Source organism: Oxyura jamaicensis, chromosome 7 (genome assembly GCF_011077185.1).
Source record: "Oxyura jamaicensis isolate SHBP4307 breed ruddy duck chromosome 7, BPBGC_Ojam_1.0, whole genome shotgun sequence".
NCBI classification, from domain to species: Eukaryota; Metazoa; Chordata; class Aves; order Anseriformes; family Anatidae; genus Oxyura; species Oxyura jamaicensis.
This window is the reverse complement of record NC_048899.1, coordinates 13,593,789-13,616,081: the sequence shown is the minus strand read 5'-3', so window position 1 is coordinate 13,616,081 and position 22,293 is coordinate 13,593,789. Positions and strand designations below refer to the sequence as shown.

The window sequence follows — 22,293 nt, the reverse complement described above, 5'->3', positions numbered from 1 at the left end:
AAAATTAATCCCAAACTGATTTTTAGCAAACATGCACGCTTGCCATCAGCATTGATATCCACATAAGACAATTTACCTGAGAACTCTTGGCAATACTAGAACAAGGGCAAAGTGTCATTGCTACTCTTTGCCAAGTGTATTCAGAAACAGGTGGGATATACTAGCTGGGAGACACAAACCAGCACGCCCTACTCCTGCCACACTAGAGACCCACTGCTAGAACTGCTAGGTGCCTTTCAGCACGTATACACATGATCATCTTATTTTCTTTTTGCTTGCATGGAGAAAGAGGGTAATGTATCTACAGAGGTCCAAAGCCACAAAGCTAGCTTTTTTGAAGAAGAAAAATATATCTATATTTCTTCTACTCCTTGACTGCAGCTGCTAGTTCCATAAGTCACCTTTCTCTGAAAAGAATACTTGCAAGTGCAATGCTGTGTTGTACAAAACACTGCTGAATTTGTAGCACAAGCTACAATAGCCAGTCATTAACCTTCAGGAGGTTCAGAGTATGCTCAACCATACTAATGTAATTCAGCTGGCAGTTCACAAGACTCAGATCATTTATGGAAAGGCAAAAAAGATGATCTCCGTGTCTTAAGACAGGTTTGTGTGCCTCTCTTTAGCAACTTACATAGATAACTAGTCATGTTTCACCAAGATACTGCATCAAAGCAAGGCATGTAGCTAAATGCAACAAGATCTAGTTCATTAATTACACAGGTAGAGAACAGACTTAATTTTCCAACTTTGGGCAAAGGCCAGTAACTGTCACAAAATTTATCTGCCTTGTACCTCTCCCAAGCCATAAAATATAAATAATGATTTGAGATGAAAGCACAGACTACCTGAGCCACAAGAGCCAGTGCATTTTGTCACACCAAGGAATATGACTTCCATGTGGGTGCAGAGACACCAGTCTTCTCTGCAGCCAGCCCTCAGATGAAGCAGTAGCACATAGGCAAAAGCTGGACATACCATGCAATTTAGGTTTAAAACAATGTAATTTTAGTTTAAATAGGTACCTTAAATTACAGGATTTGCTAGGGAAAAAAAAAAAAAAAATCCCATACAATTTGAATTAACATTTCAGTTTCTCTGAGCTATCATCAATGGCACAAAAGTGAAAACAGGCAGTGAGGTTACAGCGCTGTCATCCTGCCTGTAATTTGGTTGCCACTTTGCAGTAAGGTTCTGTGATTTAACTGAAATGGAAACACGCATCTTTCTTCTCTTCTAAAGAGAACAGAAACTTTAGAAGTCTCAGATTTCGGCATTTCAGAAAGGGAAGCAGTCTCAGCATGCTGCTGTCTACTCACCTTTCCTTGATTTGGTCACCGCCAGCTGGTGGGAAGCTGGAACGTGTGGTAAATCTCCCTCTGTACTCTGGATCTACAGGGAACAGGAGATGAGTATTGTCAGATCAACTGGAATACGTTCCTGTGCTACTCCAGACTTCACCAGGGTACTACCTGTGGAAATACTTTTACTGTGTCTTCCACAAAACAGGAAGATAATGTATGCAGAGCCATGCAGATTTCAACTGGGAAACTTAAAACTAAATGAAAATTAATCCTGTTACTTAATCACTTTGTGAAACAGCCTTATTAAGAAAGCAGTTCGTAGACAACTTCTCAAATGATGAAAAGAATATACCTAAAATCTCAACAGGAAGGCCTTTGTTTAGTTCAAAAGCTGTAGTACATTTTATTTTGGGGGCAACAGAGGGAATACTCATGGTTCACGTGCAAATCTACATGCACAAAACCCCCAATGCAACTACCTCCTAACCCTCCCCTCTAATGGGATGCCTGCCTAATTTCAAAATTACCAAACAATGACATTTTCGTTTCTAATTTTAAATAAATTAAAAATGCAAAATCAGCACAGTAATAGTTTAAAGCCCAAATTAGCATTTGGTTAAAGAAGATACTCTATTTGCATTGATATCATGTGTATAGCCGCCACAAGAGTACATTTTCTCAATTAGAGGGATTTTGGCAAGTACTTGGCCTGAACTTTTCATCATTAATAAGCAAACAGCGTTATTCTTACACACTAAATTGGAAGACTTATCCTTTAGGAGACAAAGGCTGTTTTTCAGAGGTAAATTATTATTTTGCCCAAATGCAGGGGAGCAGAGAAGGGGCTCACCATTTAAGTTTAGAAAAAGTGTCTTTTTAAAAAAATTAAAAATCAAAACAAACAACTACAATAACAACAACAAACGGGAACAGCAAGTAATCTTACAAGCCCTTTGATCAGACTGGCCTTCCGGGAAAGATGTCTTGATTTTCTTAAGCCTCCCAGCTTCCGATGGCTAAATTTGCTGCTTCCAAACCACCAAGCCTCTTCTCACCTAAATACCTTCCACCTCCTGTCCTTGGCTAGGAGACAGCACCCCGGCCGTGTCAGTGGCACTGCTAGATGAGTGCGCAGAAGCACTCCCCTCTGCTCCCGTCCCTTCAGCCAATATCGATGCTGGTAAATGACCTTCGTGATTCTAATTGGCCATCTCAGGAGAGGGACTTTGGGGGAAATCCTGCCCTGACTCACCCCCGCAGCAGCTATCTTCACAGCGACAGACTTCCTAAGGGCGCTCGAACCGCCAAGGCATTTGTCGGCCTGCAAAGAGCTTCCTTGATATATCTGTCATCTTTCTTAGGCATATGAATGCACTCCAAATCAAGAGAAAAGGGTGGGAGGAGTTATTTTCACTGTTTCTAGTACAGTTTATTGTTCATTAGACCCTGCTTAGAGATGAACAAAAATAAAATCAAGCTGCCAGGTATTGTTCTAAAGTTTCTTTAATAAAGCTGAATCCCTCCTGCCAGGGATCTGAAGGCAGTTGATATGTATATATTAGATTGCGTAAACAAAATTCACCACAACTCCATCCCACACCACATGTCATCATGCCAAAACAGCTGTGTTTATGTACTGGCATCACTGCAAAGTGTGTCGACCAAAACTCTGCAAATGCATTGCATTTGGCTTGTGCAGAGTTTGGTAAGCCTTCTTCCTTCCATAACGCTTTATAAAAGTCTAACTTACTCTGAAAGAAAATTCTGTGTTTTTTGTTTTTAAATTTGTTTCAACTTCACCCAGAAGTGCCAAAATACAGTTTTCTCCTCTGGGATATATAAAACCAGTCCAACTCCTGAGAATGCAGCAAAAAGCCATTGCCGCTCAGACCCCTCCCATTTTGCCAACACAAACATCTGTACGCAACAAACTGGATGAAGAAAATTATGCAGCTGAAAAGTAAGCCAGGAGTTATTTGAATAAATCAAAATACACCAAGTTTCTTTTCCTCCCCTCAGTTGGATTAATCCTTTGTTTTCATTTAGTAGATGGCCACACAACATGGGGGTGATGGCACAGAGGCTCAAACAAATAGCAGGAACTACAACAGGCTAGATTACCTCTTTCAATTTAATTAAGTGTCTTCAACTACAACATCAGTTCTAGGAGACACTCAAAAGCCTGCAGTGCAAACACAACACTAAACAGTACCTGCTAAATCATCACTTTGTCATTCAGTAAAAATCTGGAAGCTTTCTATTGGCCTGTTTTCTTCACACATTTCAGCACAGAAATCACCACCCTTCATTTTACATATAAATTTCCCATAAATGAAAAAGTTAACTGCTGGATTGTTAACAACAGATACTTCAAAATGTGTCCACAAAACCATCTGCTAATTTAAGAGAGCTCTTGTAATTCAAAGCGTGAGTCTATACAAAAATAAAAAATGCATTTTTGAATTTGTAGGCTGCATATTTACTAGCCTTATAAGTGAATTATGTACAGGAATCTGGGTATTAGAATCCCTTTGGGACAATGATCAATCAAAAAAAAAATGGATAAATGCATTTACGAAGAAGTTAAAAGGCAGCTAGTAAGAAATTCATATCTAAGCCACTGCCAAAGGTGCACTGAACAGCGAGTTTCATCATATTAATTTCTAGAGAACAAACAAGACCACATACAGTAGATTGCCATCAAAACCAAAACCATGAGATGAGCACCTTACCCTACACAACAGCACTTTTCACCGTCTTGCTCAATCCACAAACTTATTGTGTTTACTTTTAGGTAACAATAAATAAAGATTAAAAGTTAGCAGTCTACAAAGGCTTTTTTATATACAAAGTCTAACCTAGGTCTATTTCCACAAGAAAAGATCATGTTAAGAACGGAAAAGTTCCTAATAGGTTTTGCCAGTGACTGCAATTACCTGCGCTTGATGAAAAGAATGAGAGCACTCATTCTGACTCTCAGGAACAACAACAACAACATCAACAGCATTATTTCAATAAGAGGATCAATTAGCACAGCCTACCAAGAGAAAGTGACAACTGTCTTATCATCTAGAGAATGTAAAGCATTCCTGGAGAAAACACTGACAACTGCACAGGAGGGAACATTCCTCTGCTGGCAGCCAGCAAGTTATGTAAACTCTATGTGAAAACAAAGTCATATATTTCCACCTACCTCTTCCATCTCGAAGGAGTCTTTCTGCTGAAGCATGAGATTCATTATGGAGGGGTTTGCAAGGGGAATGCAGGGCTCTCTACCTGGTGATGCCACAGGAGGCCTTTGTGTCGGGGTGCCACTTTCGGATGTGCTGCTGTTGGACATGTTGGAACTGCTGCTGGCGTTGGAAGAGTCCAAAAGACCAGATTCTTCACACAGTCTTTCCTGGGGGTTTGCCAGCCTGCTATTTTGCACGTCTGCCGTAGGCACAGTATTCTCTTGCTTATCATCAGTTCCAGCAAGCAGGCTTGCGGGTTTTTGAGCGTCTGTAGCATTCATGTGACTACTGGCTATCTCCTCTTTTACAGTAGCCAGAAAAGAGGGAGAGTCTTTCTTTTTAGAGTGTTTTTGTAACTTGGATTCATTTTTAGCATCATTTTCCTCACTCCCTGGTTCAGTTGGACTTTTCGCTTTTTCAACAGGTGAAGGTATAGGACAGCCACTACCATCGGCCTGCTGTGCAATGCACAGATTGAGCTTAGACAAAGTCTTTATTAGCCGACTGGCTGTATTGCTGCGATTTAAAGGGGGAGGGCTGGAAGCTTCTTTGCTGGAAGACACTGAGTTCATACTACCAATTTTCTGCAACGGAGTCCCAGAGACTTGAGAATACAAAGAGGAAAAAGCATTGGCCACAGTAGTAAGCACTTCAATCTGGCGAAAACGACCTGCACAAGATGAAAATATAAGGAAGAGCTTAAGAGGACCTTTGGTGTCATCACAGCGCAGAACTGCTGATCTATCTCTACAACATTGTACAAACTGTCAGTGACGGCTCTTCTCTTCATATCTGAAGAGGGAATTTTCATCATAACCTGCACCCACCCACCCCAACAAATATCTCTCTACTTATATCAAGAGTCCCAGAGATGGACTGAACACTGTCTAGTCCTGTAAGCTGAAAGTGATACCACACAGTAAAAAGAAATGGAAGAAAAACTTTGCAAGAGTGTTTGGTAAACGCACAAGGAGAACAGCATGGAAAGTCTTCACAAAGTAGAAAAGGTACACGGCTACACAACTGCAAGTTAATTTACAGAGTGCTGGCAGGAAAAGTGTTACATGGATTGCTCTGTCCATCTACAAATACAACAGGACATTTCAGCTATGCCCCCAATTCAGAAATGCTCATTCCTGACCTAACAAAGCTCCTGTCCAAGTCAATAGCAATACTGACAGATCTCAACAACTACAGAAGTAGGTCACTGCCGACAGCTTTCAAAAATACCACATGGATACTGAAGAACACAAGAAAAAGAGATATAGCTATTTGTTTCAGTGCTCTAAATCTATGACAGAAGACAAACTTGGAAGAAAGAGACAGGAATGAAACAAAACAGAAGGCAATATACATCCTACAGGACGCCTTTGGTTTCTTTTCCCAGCTATAGATCTCTTTTCTTCGTCCCAAGGTGTAAAAAACAGATGGTCACCTCTTGCCATATTTAACACCAAGCTAGAGACTCTTTATAGCTTCTGAATAGAATTTGGCTTTTAGACTGTACAGGAGTTTTGCCAGAACACTAGATATAAGACCTTATTTTGAGATTGTTTATGCAGTTAAAAAAAATAAAATAAAATAAACTTTGCTTCAAAAACATACTTACTCGTCAAAGCAAAATTTGGATTTTCCACTTCCATGCGCTGCATCTGGGCATTCAAGAACACTTTGATATCTATTCCTCTGGCAAATGATGATGAATTAAAAAACCTTGCTGGAATTTTTGAAGCAATATCTGGTTCATCTCTTCCAAATCCAAGGTTATAGAGTACTTCTTCAGGATCTTCCTCATAAAGCTCCAGTAATTCAGAAACACTAGACAAATGACAAGATGTTTACTGTCTATGTCTGACACAGTGCCTTCTGTCCAACTACTAGTTCAGTCCACCAGCAAGCTTTGTCTATTGAACTTTTGACTCCTACAGCTCAGACTACTTTAGGAAATAATTTTGGAGATATCTGCATCTGAAGTTTTGGTTCACACCACCAGAGACATCAGCCCTGACACATCTCAGATCCGATCCTGTTATTTATAAGGTCAGCCCTTCCTCTGCAGAGCTCCAATTTTAAAATGCCATTTGAGATTTCAAACATTTCTAAAGCTTAGAACCATCCGTAAGTATTTACTGCAAACCACAACTGAAAACAAATAGCAGTTTTTCAAGCAACCAAATGAAAATTCCCTTCTCAGCTACTAAATGCAACAATGCATATAAATCAAGCCAAGTCCGTTTAACTTAGGAACAGAAGAAGTAAGTTTTGCCAGCAAAACAGAGCCAAATTCCACTGAACTGCGCCATGACCTTCAAAGCATAGCACTCTTTTACCTTGAAACAGTTGCACTGCTTTTTCCAGAGCCGGTGGAGTTCATACTTCTCCCCTTCTGGTGGAACTGAAGCCTCCTCTCCTTCGCCAGCATACCATTGCTGTCAACACAAATGGACAGGACCACTGCGATAAACCCCTTTTGTTCGGGGATTTGATTCTCCGTCTCAGAGCGGAGCTAAGTCTCCAATGCTGCTGAATTTCTCTTTCCCCGTTCAGCGTTATCTGGTTTATATTAGCCATGTCACTTATTGAAATACAATAACAAAAGCGAGCCCTGAGACGCCTCAGTAAAAACGTATGTAGACTCTAAGTATTTGAAGGCAAATGCAAGCTGAGAAAACAAACCCTGATCTGCCCCGGCTGCCCCACCCTCCCCGATCCCACCCTCCTCCAGTGAGGAAGCCCAGCCTCGGGCAAGCTGCCCTGCCCTGCCCGGCCTGCCCCTGCCCGGCCCGCTGCCTCCTCGGGCAGGACCACCCGGCCCTGCTGCGGCCCTCCCTCACCCTTGGCTGCACCCAGCAGGCTCCCGAGGAAAGCAAAGAGGCTCCGGGCTGGAGGAAATGGAGCAAGATGAGCTCCAAGAGGGACTGCGGGCCAGTTTCTTTCCCAATCCCAAGCTATTTCCTTCCTGCGTCTGGAGAAGCCTGCTCAGCGTTAGCTGGTACCTCCGGCTCAGACGTGCCGTTATTTACTCCTAGCGACAAACCTGCCAAGGGGGGATTTTACCATGCAAATCCTAGAGCGCACACAGCAGAACAACCACGAAGAAACCAAAGGTGAGAGGATTCACCTGAGAGCACATTTACAGAGCCCGGCTCAGGAGGAACAGCGAGGCTCTGCCAGTGTTTGCTGGAGTCCCAGCAGGGGTTTTATTTACAGTACATTTAATTCAGAAGCTATCCTCATAAAGCAGGAGCTTCTCCTCTCTAAGTCTTTTTCCCCACTCCCAAAGGACACCTGCTCTGACAGGCAAAAACAGAAATGGCGAGGGATCAGTGAGCCAAAGAAGGTAAATCTTACCATAGTTACTCAGAAGATCTTGTTTCTGTGTCGTCGCCCCTTCCCCCTCCCCCCCATCATCCCCCAAAACTACTTCATGTCTACTGGAATAATTACAAGCTGCATTTTTTTCTGCATTTCAAATTGACTATTTCTGTGCTATCTAGGTCTTCTCTTTCCTTCTCACACAGACTGGCAGGTCCAGAAGAGCTTTAGCTCTGGAGTAGCCTACATGACATCCACAGCACCCTCTCCACCTCTCCCTCCAATATAAATATTTCTCTGAAGTAAACAAACAAATAAAAAAGAGACGTTTACCATGTTTCCATTTGGGTATCACTCCGTAGATGGTTAGCTGTAGAGAAACAAGAAGTTGTTATGCACAAAGCTCCTCACAATTACGCTACCCACAAGTGACACAAAAAAGTAGCCAACAAGCGCTTCTATGAATACTCCCGCATGTGCCAGATTTTTCTTTCCATATAAATACGATTGTCAAGTGTTCCTAGTTTACAGCTGATATAAAGACAATCTGGTTTATTCAGGCTTTGTCTAAAATAAAATCTCGCATGGACTCATGTTTACTTGTCGTAATGAATCATATTAACTTGAAGTTTTACATGCAGTAAGTTGGCAATTGTTATATAAACAGACAATTTATTGCTTTGCAGTTGAAGACATGATTACCAGCTGAAGAGGAGGAGATGCAGTCATGTGAAGATTGCTCAGCTAGAAGAGAAGAGCAGCTGGTGCCCATGGCCAGGTACAGAGACCGCGTGCGTGTCCTTAAACCAACACATTTAACTCTTGGTGGGGGCCGGGCCCCGGCTCTCCAAGCTGTGCCAGCCACAAACCAAAGCTACACCAAGCTGGTGGGACCTGTCACCACATGGGGAGTCAAGGGTACTCTTGAGGAGGCCAGCCACCAGATGCCAGGCACCTGGTCACCAGCCCCCTGTGGGGAACTCGGCCCTTTCTGAAGCTGCAGCAGCTCAGCTCCACACGTCAGCACCCCAGGCAGCATTATTCTCCTACAACATCAACACCCTGTCAAAGAAGAGAGCTGAGCCCCAGCCTTAAGTTATGAGTTCCCCCAAAGAGGCGACTCAATATTAACAAACTTGCCACAGAAGAGAGGCAAGGAGCGCACATACGTCATAGCAACCCTCGGAATCAGCTATGGAAAGAGCAAAGGTATGTCAAACGCTGCCAGGAAAACCCTGCATCTAAACTCGCTGTGCCTCCAAGGGAAATGTCAGCAACGGGGAATAGAACATGGAAACATCACCACCTCCCTTTTCAGAAACATCATGAAGGAACTTAAATGTATACAAAATGCAGAATGTGCATTTTTTTAAATATCCTTGCATATAATATGAAAACAAGCCTATCTACATGGATTAACTGTTGCCTAGTTCTAGCTGCTGAACCATGAGTTTTAACAGCTCAGCAGGGTGGTGGGGTTACAGAACCCCATCCAGTGCCCTCCACGCCATTCTCACAGGGCTCTGGCTTGTCTCCGGGCTCCGGCAGCCAGGGATGCACAAGAGCAAGGCATTCATGCCAGCCGAAAACAGGCTGTCTGTATGACAGGGCACGCAGCACTGCTCCAGGCAGCTCTGTTGTCCCGTTGTTCTCTCACAGAAGCAAAGCCCTGCAGAAACACCCGTGTCCTTGCACATGGAAATGAACCAGCAATTCTAGCATTGAGACCTTGTTCATCTGAAAAGGAGGGAAACGACTCTCTGCTCCCCAAGAACAGAAATCCTTGAGAATGATGAGGGGAAAAATTGAAATTAAAAAAAAAAAAAAACAAAGTGACATGACTTTCTAAAATGTGCTGACTCCCATATTCTTAGTCATATGCTCAGATCTTGGATGATTGTTACAAAGAAATTTTTGCATATGAAATCTTCATACTGCTGGCAATCTAACAAGCGGAAAAGACTGACAGAAAAAAAAAATAATCCTATTTAATCTGTTGCAGTAAGCGAATAATTTACTGCTTCTCCATCATTATCAGATCAACTGTTTTCCTCAGAAGTCTTGAGTCTTTAAATATTAAAGATACTTCCTTCTCCAGGCTGTGTCCCACTACTTCAACATCACTACAAAGACAGCAGTGGACAAAAGGGCTTTCTACTACACAGGTTCTAACACTTTTTAAAAGCTGTAGTTGAAGAAACACTGAAAGATGAAGGTTGTTTTTTAAATTTATTTGACTGATAACAGATACAGTCTTAGAGCTCCTATCTTGCAGATACCACCAGCACCCAGTTTGAGAAACTATTTTGTGCTATTTTATTTCAGGATCTACTGTTAGAAGTTTTTTGCTTGTTGGTTTGTGGACACCTCTACCCTGTGATGAACAGAGTAAGCTACCAAGGGAGGCTAAACCAAACAAGACTAGCCACATCTCCTTCCCTTTAAAAGGGGAAGAGAAAGAGAAAGAAAAGGAAAGCATCTAACAATGGCAGAGTATATAACATGCCTGATCCAAAGTACTTGCTCAGCTTTGACATTTTTCCTTTTTAAAAGCATTTAGCTCTTAGTGAGTTTGCCTCGTGGCTGACAGAATTTCATTTCTCCTTTCAAAAGCCTGAACTTGCAACTCCCAAGCGTTTCGGTGGAAGTGGGGCATGCACAACTGTTAAGAGGAACCCATGGACAAGTACAACACGCAGGGGAAAACACTTTCACACAGCTCCAGCAAGTACTCTGGGCTGTGCTGCAGCTGTGGGCTTTAACATGTGAGGGCAGAAGGAACTCAGGGCTGACTCTGACCTTCAGGTTAGACCTGCATGTTTAACAAACACAATATTCTAATAAACTCAGAAAGCATATTTACTTGCATTTTCCTATGTGTTCTGCACTGGTTTTCTAGTCAGCTTTACTTTGACCAAAAGGGAAATGCTATCTTTCAAAATACAAATCAGATGACTGAACATGATTCTTTTTTCGACAGAAAAAGTCGTAATCCTGCCACACCCACCTTCGGCTCCCAGGGATAAGTCATCTTCAAAACTTCCTCCATTTCTCACCAGCATGCCTGAAAATGTACAGTTAGCAGTTCAACAACTGTAATGCTGCAGTGTTTTCTTTTTAACAGCTTAACTAAAGGTATTAGCAAGACACTTCAGTTGATACAACAGGATACAACTAGACCATATTTACAATCCCTGCATTAGTCATACAATAAAAATGCACTAAGAAGTTACGTTTGAGAACATAAAAAAAAAAAGAAAGGAAACAACTACAGCACTGCTTGAACTTTATGCTCAGAAACATCCCCAAGTCAGATTGCAAGCAAATTGCAAGTACAAACCTAGAAGTATTACCCACCATATCTGTTCCTTCTGCTGCTGTATTAGCCTCCAGACCTCTTACCGGGGGATCCAAAGTTTGAGTCTGGGTTAGGCACTCCCCTCTCTCTCTCCCTCTCCCATATTAAGAGTTCAAGCAAAGACTCCAGAGACAGCCAGTAACTCCTCTATGCTGTGTCACTACCTGCAAATTCTCACTGTACTTTGAACTTTAGTATTCGGACCTGCTCAGATAGTAAAATTTTCAGGTGTGGCAACCTGAGCTATTAGATGCAGAGACTACCAAATGCTCACCAGCTGGGAGAAGAAACTCCTCATTCTGCCTTTTATTTTCTTTTTCTTTTTCTTTTTTCTTTTTTTAAAGGTTTACTAAAGTCTCCAGAAAGACTGAACAGGGATCTTTACCCTCCTTTCCTGAGTTTCTTAGGCACAACTGCTTCTTAGTGGGAATAATTCAGCAAGGCCAACTCGACTGTCTTTTGTGCCACTGTTAAATTGCCGAGGTCTCGGGTGAACATACACGAGAGCTTGCTTCTCAGAAAAAAAGATCTTAGTAGGTAAAACCTTTCCTTACCCTTCAACAGAGGATTGCTCTGCTCATCCAGGGAGGCTCCCAGAGGCGTTCTGAAACCACAGAAGAGATTAATACCAGCTTAAAAACTTGCTGCTTCATGTCCTTCCTTACAGCGTGCAGCAAGCTTGTGATAGCAGCGGTTGTCCCTCCCTCCGCCCCCAGAAAGCACAAACATATGAGGACTGGCAATAACTTCCTAAGCAATCCCCAGCCCTCTGAGCAAATAGGCTTTGTAGGGAAAAACAACAAAACAGGTTGGTAACGACTGCAGTACTGAGGTATGAGTTGGTGGCAAAGCTTCAGGGCCAGCAGCCCTCTCTCGAGGAAAATCATAGAATTCTGAGCAAAGCACCCAAAAAATGAGCATGGGATTTGAATGGACTAACCCAATCTCATTTTCATGATACCCATTTTCTACAAATTTAAAACTTCTTACCATCGATTTGCCTCAAGCTTTGGAGAGAAGGGTTAAAAGTTGTACTTGCTGATCAGAAAGAAGAAAAAAACCTAGATAGCTATGTCAGCTGTCACTTGCCAGTGATGGCATTTTATAGACTCTTTATATTAGCTCTTATTTAGGTGATCTCTGCTATGGCTATTCCTTGAAAGGCAGTAGATTTTTCAAATCCCACTGTGTCCAAAATCAGCAGCAGAAACCATGCAAGTAACAGGTCCAATCCTTTTCTGTGCTCTCATTAAATTTGTTGACTTTATCTGGGTATTTCTTTGTCTTGTCTCTGAGAGATGTCTAACCAAAAAGACCTGTCACTGTTAAGTAGTACAGCATAATGCTAAAATTCCAAAACAAATTCAGAAATATAATACTCATAAGGAAGGAAAAAGCAGATGATTTATGTGCCTATATTATGTATGTTTCATTTGGGTTTTTAATTAGACAAATACATAAACCTGACCAAGGAACTTGAAGCAAACAGTGCTCTGATACAGTATTTGCTTTGGTGTCATGACCAAATTAAGCAACAGAAGTTTGCATCTGCTTTGTAACAGACCTTATACTTTACAACTCTCCCCCCCGCCCCCAGCCCGAAAATAGTTTAGTTTCCACATGCAGCGTGCTGATAGGAAGCAAGCTAACTTTGATGTATCTTTCGAAACGCAAAGAAAAGCCACTGCAGCAAGAGGCCAACTCAAACAGCAGAAGCAGCTCGGTGCACCAATGTGTTGCAGGTGACAGGACAAGGTCCACAGAGACTCAGTCTCCTCGATTTCTGTGTACATTTCATGTCGGGGTTTCAAAGTTAGGGCAGGCCATCTAGGCCCTTCACACTCCAGCCAGCCCTGTGCTCTGTGGTAACAACCAAACCCCTGCTCGTATGCTGGCCGTGACAGGCACCTTCCCCTTCTTCTCCCTCCCCTTCCCTGGTGGCTACTCCAGCACCTCCGGCTTTTTTATACAGAAATGTGCTGCTGGTCAAGCTCGGGGCTGCACGAACCAAAAGGCAGAAAGCAGTGAAAGCAACCACTGTAGCTGGCATTTCTTTCAGAAGTGAAGCCCGTCGGCACTGCAGCATGTTGGTGGCTGCTGGAAAAGCAGCTCTGTCCGTCTGCCTCCCTGCTCACGCTCCTGCACACACATACAGCTGCGTTGCACCCCTTCCTTCAGAAAACCTGTGCTTAAGAAGCTGGTGAGGCACAAACTTACACAAGGGACAAGCACCCACACCAAAATCCTTGTGAACAACAGCGGGAGCAGCTCTGCTTCTTGGTGTAGGGCTGTTTTCCAGCTGCAGTGCCCAGGAGCCAGCTCCCTGGGGCCTGTCCCCAGGCACCCTGTGACAGGAATGGTTTGGAGGCCACTCCATGTGCAGGAGCTCCAGAGGCAGCCACAGGCCCTGCCACCTTCATGTGGAGACAGGGGGGAGAGTATGGGAGGGGCAGGGGAGCACCCCAGGCATCGGGAAAGGCTGGAGCCAAGGGGCCACTTGGGCCAAGGAGCCCTGCAGTTTTTCATTTGCATTCCCACGTGGATGAGTCACAGGTTTATTACCATATTGTACCAATGACTTAATTCCAGCAGCGGTATGCAGGCGCGGGATGAACCCCGGGATGCAGGTAAGAGGGCGCTGTGCAGGGCCCGCGTCGGGCATGGGGCTCCCCGCAGTCCTGCAGCCTCAGCTGCCACTGGTGGCCGGCCGCCTGCACACGCAGCTCGAGGGTTTTGCACGGTGCTGGAAACGCCATTTGAACCTCCGCTTTTGCAGCCTTACTTGGGTAGGAGCAGTGTTTATTTTAAACTTGAAGCAAAAAACAAAAACCTCTTCTTTCTGAGGCATTTCAAGAACTCATTTCCTGCGTATCTACAGGAGATAGTTCCTAAATACCTCTGACACCCCCTGTGCTTCTGGAGGAGTTTAAACTTACGGAATTAAAATAACACACACCACCGCACAGCTGACAAAAGTTTCTCCTTTTCTATCAGTGTAATACAAACACATTTTCTTCTCATCTTAGTTCAATAGGAGTTAAAACTAAAAGTCTTTGCAAGCTTTCTCATTGCTTCAAAATGCCTTGTCAGGCTTCTGGGAGGAGAGAAAAGAATCCCTTTTTCAAAGGCACGCGATTCCCAAAACATGAGCAAACCGGAAACTTTGGGTAACATCTGACATTTCTGAACCCTCCATAATTCTTATCACAGTGTGATACATACTTGTTTTGGTGCCTTTTTTTTTTTTTTTTTTTTTTAAATAAAGTTAAAAAGCATGGGATACTAGGAACACTCGTCTCTCCTCCAAAGCAGATGACAAACAGATATGCCAAGCAATATGAGCTCCAAACTGCTAACATGGTTAACACAGGACAACTAGCCATTCTTTTTATCTAACTTGTAACCCCATTGATGCTTTTGGAAACAAATGAAGGAATAAATCTTATAAGCAGATCTATTTATGCAGTGGGTTGATATTAATTTTTTTGTGCTACTGCCAACTCAAAGCAGAAAATTAGATTTAAAATGTGCCAATTTTCTTCCAATGTACTTTTCACAAAAGCTGATAAAAACTCTGACAAAATGGGAATGACTTTTTAGAAAATATGTAACAGAGAAAATACTTTATTTTAGTAACTGAATGCTTGTTTATAGTAATGGTTATATTTTTGTAGCAGAGCTAACTGGTAAGAAAGCAGTTGTGCGATAGACCAGAAACAGATCAGTTTGCATACGTTGCCCACACTTTGTAGCAAATAAAGCTCCACAGCAAAAGCAGTGTTATTAAATAATAATTATCTGGGATAAAAACAATCATAAGTTTTCATAACAACTCTTGTTCTCAAGTATTATTTTCTTAAACAATAGTATCTATGGGGCTGCTCTGACACCTTTTACACTTTCCTCTTTTCCTATATACATTGTTATCAGGAGTCAATCAGTTCAGGGTTTCTATACATACAGTCACTTTATAACAATTTAAACTGAATAATCATTTTCCTGCACGTATCTAGCTCCTACTGCTCCCATGTATACCATATACATAGAAACTAACCCATTCTGTGATTTTAAAACACAAGGAACTGTGCACAACTTCAGGGAGCTGGGATCGGATCTCCCGTATGATATGAGCAGTATCTGCATGCCCTCTGCACACTACAGACTCAGAGGCTCACTCCAGCTTGGATAGTTTGGTTTAAGAGATCTTAAAAAATATATATTCAAATTTTATCTTTCTGATGAGACACAAGATTCTTCTGAAAATATTTACAACAGTATAACTGCACTTTAAAAGACTTCTGTGAAAGGGCCACAAAGGGTTTCACAGACAAACATTAGCTAAAGCTTGCATCCCTACATCAGCAAAAGGGTAAACTTGTGCTTTATTTCCTTACATGTAAGATATGCAATTTGGGTGTAAAATAAGATTCCCACATTTCGTGAATCAACTGCCAGCGATGCAAACACATTCCACAGAAGCGCTGGGAGCATGTTTTAACAACAACTGGAGGACATGAATAAAAGAGCAAGCTCTGTATTATTATTCAAGATTTGTGAACATCAATTAGATGTTTGTGCTGCAAATTTGCAGGAGTGTGCTATTCCTTAAATTTTGTACCAAAATGGAAAGGATGACAGTGCCAGGGAAGGTTCCAGACAAAAATCCTGCAGATACTGAGAAAAGCGCCACAGCCGCATTAGCAAGCATTTCTCCTTCAAGGGTCTCTTCCCCCTTTGCTCCTTCATTTTTTCCCCTCCCTACTCAAAAAACAGTTTTAATAAAGCACCAAATCTATAACACTTCATGGATATGCTTCATTAGACTTCCAAGGATATACTTCATTAGGTCTAATTTCAGGTCAATTCAGAAAAATTTTCTCCCATTTTTGCATTCTGGGAGAACAGCCTGTCTGGTTTGAATGTTGGATTTTGGGGCACAGCGTGATTTCAAGACTCTTGCTGCCAATACCCCCTCCCAAGGCACAGCCTGGCGAGATCATGAAGAAAACTACACTAAGGACACTGCAACTACAAAGCAGTCTGCACTTCAGTTACAGGAGTAAGCTCAGCTCAGCTGCTTACTGGATCAAAAGATCATAAAGGCACTGCTAATCTGAGAGGTAAATCTTCATCTTAAAGTAGCTGTGCTTAAAAGAAGGGGAGATCTTGAAATTTTGTTAACTACTGGAAAGCTAATCGTTCACTTCTTCCCATCAGCCGTGGCTCCAAGGACTGCTAGAACTGAATGGAGAAAAAGACAGGAGAGAAGCAGCTGCAACTGGATGTAGCATTTATGCTTTTATGTGACTGAGGCTGAAGAAAAAGTACTGCCATCAGCCCGCTCTAAACACCCACAGCGTATTTTGTAACAGCACCAGAATCACAGAATACGCACCCCACGCCTCAAGTTAAGGAAGTCAGTCCAAGCGGTAGCAGACTGACAGAGACTTGGATAGATCCAGCTAGCCTACGCTGCTCCTGCAGACCCCTAAGTACAGAGGCCCCTGCCACATAAGCAGTTTTTTAAAGCTGCAGCAAGAACCGGGCAACGGGGGAGGCATTATGCTGGAGCCCCTCTGCGAGGCACAGCGCAGCTTCCAACACAAGGCTGCCTTCCTCTCCCGACCCGAGTTCCTCCCCTGCCAGAGAACTTCAGAAAGCCTGCGGCCTCGCTACACGACACACCGAGAGTAAAGGTGCCAAGCGCCGGCTCGTTCCCCTCCAGCGCTGCTGGCAAAGCGCGCTCCGCATCCCGGGGAGCAGCCGCCCCCCACGGAGGTGGGCTCGCCCCCCCGCAGCAGCGGCGGCAGCACCCACCTGCAGTCCTTCAGCCATATCGCGATCTTCTCGTTGGGCACGCTGTGGCCTGCGGGCAGAGCGGGAGAGAAGAGCCGGCAGTCAGCAACCGCCCGGCCGGCGGGGGCGGCCCCTGGGGGTCCCCGGCCCCGCCGCCCCCCGCCCTGACCTGCTTCTGCGGCCAGCGGCAGCTTGCCGCCGGCGAGGTGGTCCTCCTCTTCCTCCTCCTCCTCTTCCTCGTCGTCTTCCTCCTCCTCCTCCTCCTCCTCGCCGCGGGCCAGCTCCGCCGCCGCTGCCGAGAAGTCCTCCGCTTCCGACGCCTGCCAGGAGTCCCGGCTCTTGGCCCAGGCCTTCCTCTTCTGGGTCGCCCCCTGCCACTCCTCTGCCACCGGGGGCTCCTCCATCGCGACGGCGGCTTCACGCCGGGAGGCGACCGCGGCTCGGAGCCACCCTGCGGGGAAGGGAACGGGAGGCGATGGGACGGGGCGGGACGGGAGGGGAAGGGAACCCAGCGGAGCCGCGCCGTGCCGTGCCGCCCGCACCCACACGCTGCCCCCCGTCCCGTCCCGTCCCGTCCCGTCCCGTCCCGACCCGCGGTACCCACATAGCGCGCGGCGGGGAGGCGGCGGCGGAGGCTGCGCCCGCCGAGGCTGCGGACGGCGGCGGCGGCGGCTGTGACTTCCTCATACCGCTGCGGGGAGAAAACCCGGCGGCCACGTGATGGCAGCGGGGCCGGCGGCAGCTCGCCTCCTGCCGGGGCCGTGCGGAGCCGCACAGCACCGCTCCGCTCCGCTCCGCACCGCTCCGCTCCGCTCCGACGGGCGGGGGCTCCCCCGCGACACCCCCGGGGGTTGCCACTGAGCCCCGCGAGCTCACCGCAGCCGTGGCACCTGGGAGAGAGAAGGCTTTGAACAGGTCCCTCTCACTGCTGGCTTCGGGAAGCGGTGCTGAATGACTAGGCTCAAAGAGAAGCTGACCAGAGTCCTCTGGAGGTGTAGAGGCATTGACAGGCAGGAACATGAGATATCTTTTGTCTAAAAGCAAATCTGCCTATGGAATGACCAGGTCGATGTGCTTAATTAATACGAGATATTTCTTGCCACATGTAACGGACTGTGGTAATACCCTCTCATTTCCTAGCTTAGCAGTTCAAACCTTACAAGGAATTTCTGATAGTTCTTTCTAAATGCAAGCGTTTGTTCTAAAGAGCAGACTGCACTTCAGTCTTTCTTGCTGATCCCCAAAACAATCTATATTTTCTCACCAAGGCAAACTCACACAATACATTTTTTTCCCATCAAGTTTGGGCCATGTTCTGAGCCATGTCTGTTCCCAGCAAGGTGAGTTAGAGGCCCAGCACCTACCCCACGCCACCAGACACGCTGTGCTGTGGCTTCCTGCTTGACGAAAGTTTCACACGACTGCATTTATATAGCCCTGGAGTCTTAAAAACTGATTTTTCTGGGTTTGGTCCTAAGAGCCTAGCACAGCGTTACTGTAGCTAATAGCCAATATTTCTGTTTTATGCGTATGCATCAATAGATGTGTCTGTAAAAATGAATATTGGGGTTGGGACATTTGGCGAGAGCCACTGCAGAATCCCGTGGGTGGTAGGAGCAGTGTGAGAGATTTCACTACTCCGATTGTTTCGCTGCTTCTCAGGGAGCACAATAGCTTCTGGGAAGTAACAGTTTCGTTGGCACAGCGAAGAGCTGAGGCTGAACAGTTGCAAGCTAAAAGCGGCTACTGTCTGCTGTGCCAATACATCCTTAAGGAGTTCTTAATCCACAAATTACTGACATTATTGCCTATAATTGCTTGTCTGTTGTGACAACACACATTCAGGGAATGTTTGAAATGTAAACAGCAGCCAGTAGCTTTTTACAATGCAGTCCTGCAATGCCTGCCACATACAGCTTGGACTCTCACTTGCACCTTTTTATCATGTCCCAGAAAGTTCCCTTCTGACTCTGTATGGATAAGGATCGCACACTCACCACATTAAGTAGGCCTTCTTTCTATGGAAAATATCTGGCTTCTCATTTCTTTCTGTACTTGTAACCAAAAAGTGATTTTGTTTTGTAATAGAAGCTGCTCTCACTTCAGATGGTGATTTGTTAGCTGTACTTCAAAGAAATAAGGGACTGGGGGAAAAGATCCTGTCAGGAATTCTTGTCACTTAAAACAGGCCAACTTGCTTTTTCCAAATTATTTTTGAAACTATTGCAATTGGCAGTAGCTAGATAAGAAAGAATTACTACAGCATAGATTCCTGAAATAGGGTTTATAACCATAGCACCATAGCAGTACTGCTTGGCATCATAGTAAAAAATATAAATAAATAAATAAATAAACAAACTTTTAAATTTGTCATCTGGGCATTGGACGTGTATACATAAACATGTATAGAAATATATATGAACACACACTGAATACACACAGATACAATTTAGCCCAAGGTATCCTGCTAAATCAAATTACTGTCTTTTGTTCTCCAAAGAGTAAAAAGTTTTGAAGATTATTTTTTTTTCCCTGCAGAGGATTATTTCAGATACAGGATTGCCTAAAAAAATTTTAAAAAAAAATCATTACTACAGAATTCAAAAAGACATAAACGAGGCACTTCCACCACTTCCTCTGGGGACTCATCCCAGTGTCCAAGTTCACGGTGAGTAGCGCTTTCCTGCTGTGCTACAGCTATGCTTTCCTATGCTTTGGGCATGAGCAGGCTGCTTTCCTGCTGGATCTGGGCATCAAGGGATCCTTCAGTATTTCCCAGGGGACAGAACCCAACGTCCCCCTGAAGGACAAGCTCAGAGCATACCAATGCTGTGGCTAACACCCTATTAAATGCCTTATGACTGAAGACCTGAGAGTAATTTTAAAGGCAAGAACATTTAGAGGAATGGTACTATAAGGAAAAAAGCACTTCCATTGGACTTTCAGATGGCAGTGAGAACCAACTCTCGACAAGAGAAGAAACTTCATGCTGCTGCCTAGTGTAGGTCTGGTCTTGGGACAAGCAGTTCCCAGTCAGCAATATATCCCCACTACAGCTGGATTTCAATGTGGTTGGTTTTTTCCACACAGAAGAAAGGAGGAGCTAACAAATAGTTCACCTTGACGAACATCATAACAAAAAGCATTCCTACACAGTAACAAAACTATGATAAATATTGTGCAGTTATTTGCTTTGGCAGGGTGTGTGTTCAAGAGCAAGAGAATGCAAAGAAACACATAGCCCAGTGTCATGTACATCTTTAAAGTTTCCACAGCTCCATTTTAGTAAATGCACTATGTTAAATTAAGCAATTTCTTTCTGAGCCAAGAGTATTAAAAAAAAAAAAAAAAAAAAAAAAGTCTACTTAGGCCTCTGTTATACTATAAATGAAAATGACAACCTGGCAAGATACCAGCAATAGCTATTGTGTGTCAAAGGAGAAAGGTCTTGTACTGTCTTTTGTGATATTCTGTGTTTGATGGCCCACTTCAGGGATGGGCAATTTGGTTTTCTGACTTCTCCAATACATATCATGCATCTGCAAATGAAAGCAAAAGGCTGGAGATTAATCTTTGCAGAGCTCCTCCAAGGCGATAGTTGTTGGGAAGGTGCAGATATCTCTTCAAGTTGCTTTGGCAACTTCCCAGCTTCTCCAAGTACATCTCAGCACCCTCGTCCTGTTTCTAGCAAGAGCAGGAGACCAACCAGCACATTTCTCTCACAGAGCTTCCATAGGTATTTTCCCTGCCAGTGGAAATGCCTCTTTTTTTTTTTTTTGTTTTGTTTCTGTTTATGTTTTTTTATGAGTTCTCTTTGTGTCTCATAGGACACCCTCTATTGTGTTCAGCCTTTTGAAATCCTTGTCTCTCTCACAATACTGACAAAGCACTGCAAGAGCATCTGCCATTTTAGACCTCTGAGGATTTTCTTAACATACTAACAAAAAGGAAACCTTATTTTTTTTCACTCCATCAAAGCTTGCAGGAACCTAAATCAAGTAACAGAAAAGGTAATTTGCTAAGGCAGAACAGAGAGTCTCCTTGCATCCTATAAAATATACATGTGCCATAAAATACTAAATAAAAATGATGCTCATAAAACAACATAATGCATTTCATTTTTAAAATGTTTTATTTTTTTAAAAAAATAAGTATTTAAAGTGAAATGTTACAAGTTAAAGGCTATTGCATCTGAAGTGTCATTCCAGTATCTTTCTTTACAAAGAAGAATATCCTATACTGGTCTGGAACCATCACTGTCAACAGACAGATGTTCTCTCTCAAACATATGGAATAAAAAGGATGGAAAATAACCTAGAAGTTTTACTCTAATAAATTAAAGTGTTCGGACAGCCTCCACAGCTTTGCCAGTCATTTTGTTTATGTAAGTGATATACATGATGTTTCTATACAGATTTTTTTTCTAATAGTAGTGCACTTTGGGCTCTTTTCAAACTCAATATTGCCTGTTTTATAAGGTGACTCGTATTTCTAGGACCTCTTGCAGCAGAAGGAAGGAGGAAAAAAACCACTTCCGTTAGGGCGTTTACAAGAACTATAGTATAGCAAGAGGAAGTTTCTAAAGGAAGAGCCGGATATCTGTACTGAAGAGGATTACAGCTGCACCACCAAATCAGATGGAGGCAGTTGAGTCCAACTGTACGTAAATGTATATAACAACAAAAAAAAACACAACACCATAAAGAAGAGGAGAGAGTAAAAGTGGTTCTAAATCATCCAAGATGTAAATGCACTCACATCACTCAACTGTGTCAGTGGGCAGTTGTAATTTTTGAAGATACTAAGATCTTTGCCAAGAAAGCAGGCTAAGGAAAAAATGCCCCACAGATGTAGAATATTAAGTGTGGTTCATTTCAATTTTAAAACTGACTCTGAATTTTCTCCTTCAATGCTGTTATTTTTTAATTCTTTAATTCTAGAGACTTCTTTAATTTTAGAGACTGTCATTCCCTTCCTGAGCAACATCCTTTCAAGACTATTGCTCTAGGACAGTGTCCATTTGTGCATATGTATCCTGTGCTACAGAGTTCTGTGTTCTTTTTACAGTTGAAGAACTGCAAGACAGTCATTACATTTATACTGTTCTTCTTCATCATTTTCAAATGTTGTGTTCCAAACAGCTGATAAAGTAACAACCCAAAAAGCAGAGAAGAGAAAGATTTACCTGCATTTAAAAGCTATTTGTTTATCTTACCCTCCACACTGAAAAGCAGCCTACCAATATTTTGAGTCTTATTCCTGCTCTCACTGAAATCACTCATAGAAC

At 43.5% G+C, this 22,293-nt stretch overlaps 1 protein-coding gene across 1 annotated transcript in view; it reads right to left on the bottom strand.

Annotated features, from left to right (window-relative positions):
- ITPRID2 (ITPR interacting domain containing 2) overlaps nt 1-17,825 on the bottom strand; it is a 41,591-nt gene extending 23,766 nt beyond the window's left edge. The window contains exons 1-10 of the mRNA XM_035331031.1: nt 17,611-17,825; nt 17,176-17,457; nt 17,028-17,076; nt 11,765-11,814; nt 10,860-10,916; nt 8,186-8,222; nt 6,868-6,966; nt 6,147-6,355; nt 4,498-5,207; nt 1,320-1,392 (exon numbers count right to left, since the gene is read on the bottom strand). Coding sequence (XP_035186922.1) covers nt 1,320-1,392; nt 4,498-5,207; nt 6,147-6,355; nt 6,868-6,966; nt 8,186-8,222; nt 10,860-10,916; nt 11,765-11,814; nt 17,028-17,076; nt 17,176-17,410 — 1,519 coding nt within the window. The 5' untranslated portion in view covers nt 17,411-17,457; nt 17,611-17,825. The remainder of the gene's footprint in view (nt 1-1,319; nt 1,393-4,497; nt 5,208-6,146; nt 6,356-6,867; nt 6,967-8,185; nt 8,223-10,859; nt 10,917-11,764; nt 11,815-17,027; nt 17,077-17,175; nt 17,458-17,610) is intronic.
- Between the last annotated feature and the right edge of the window lie 4,468 nt (nt 17,826-22,293).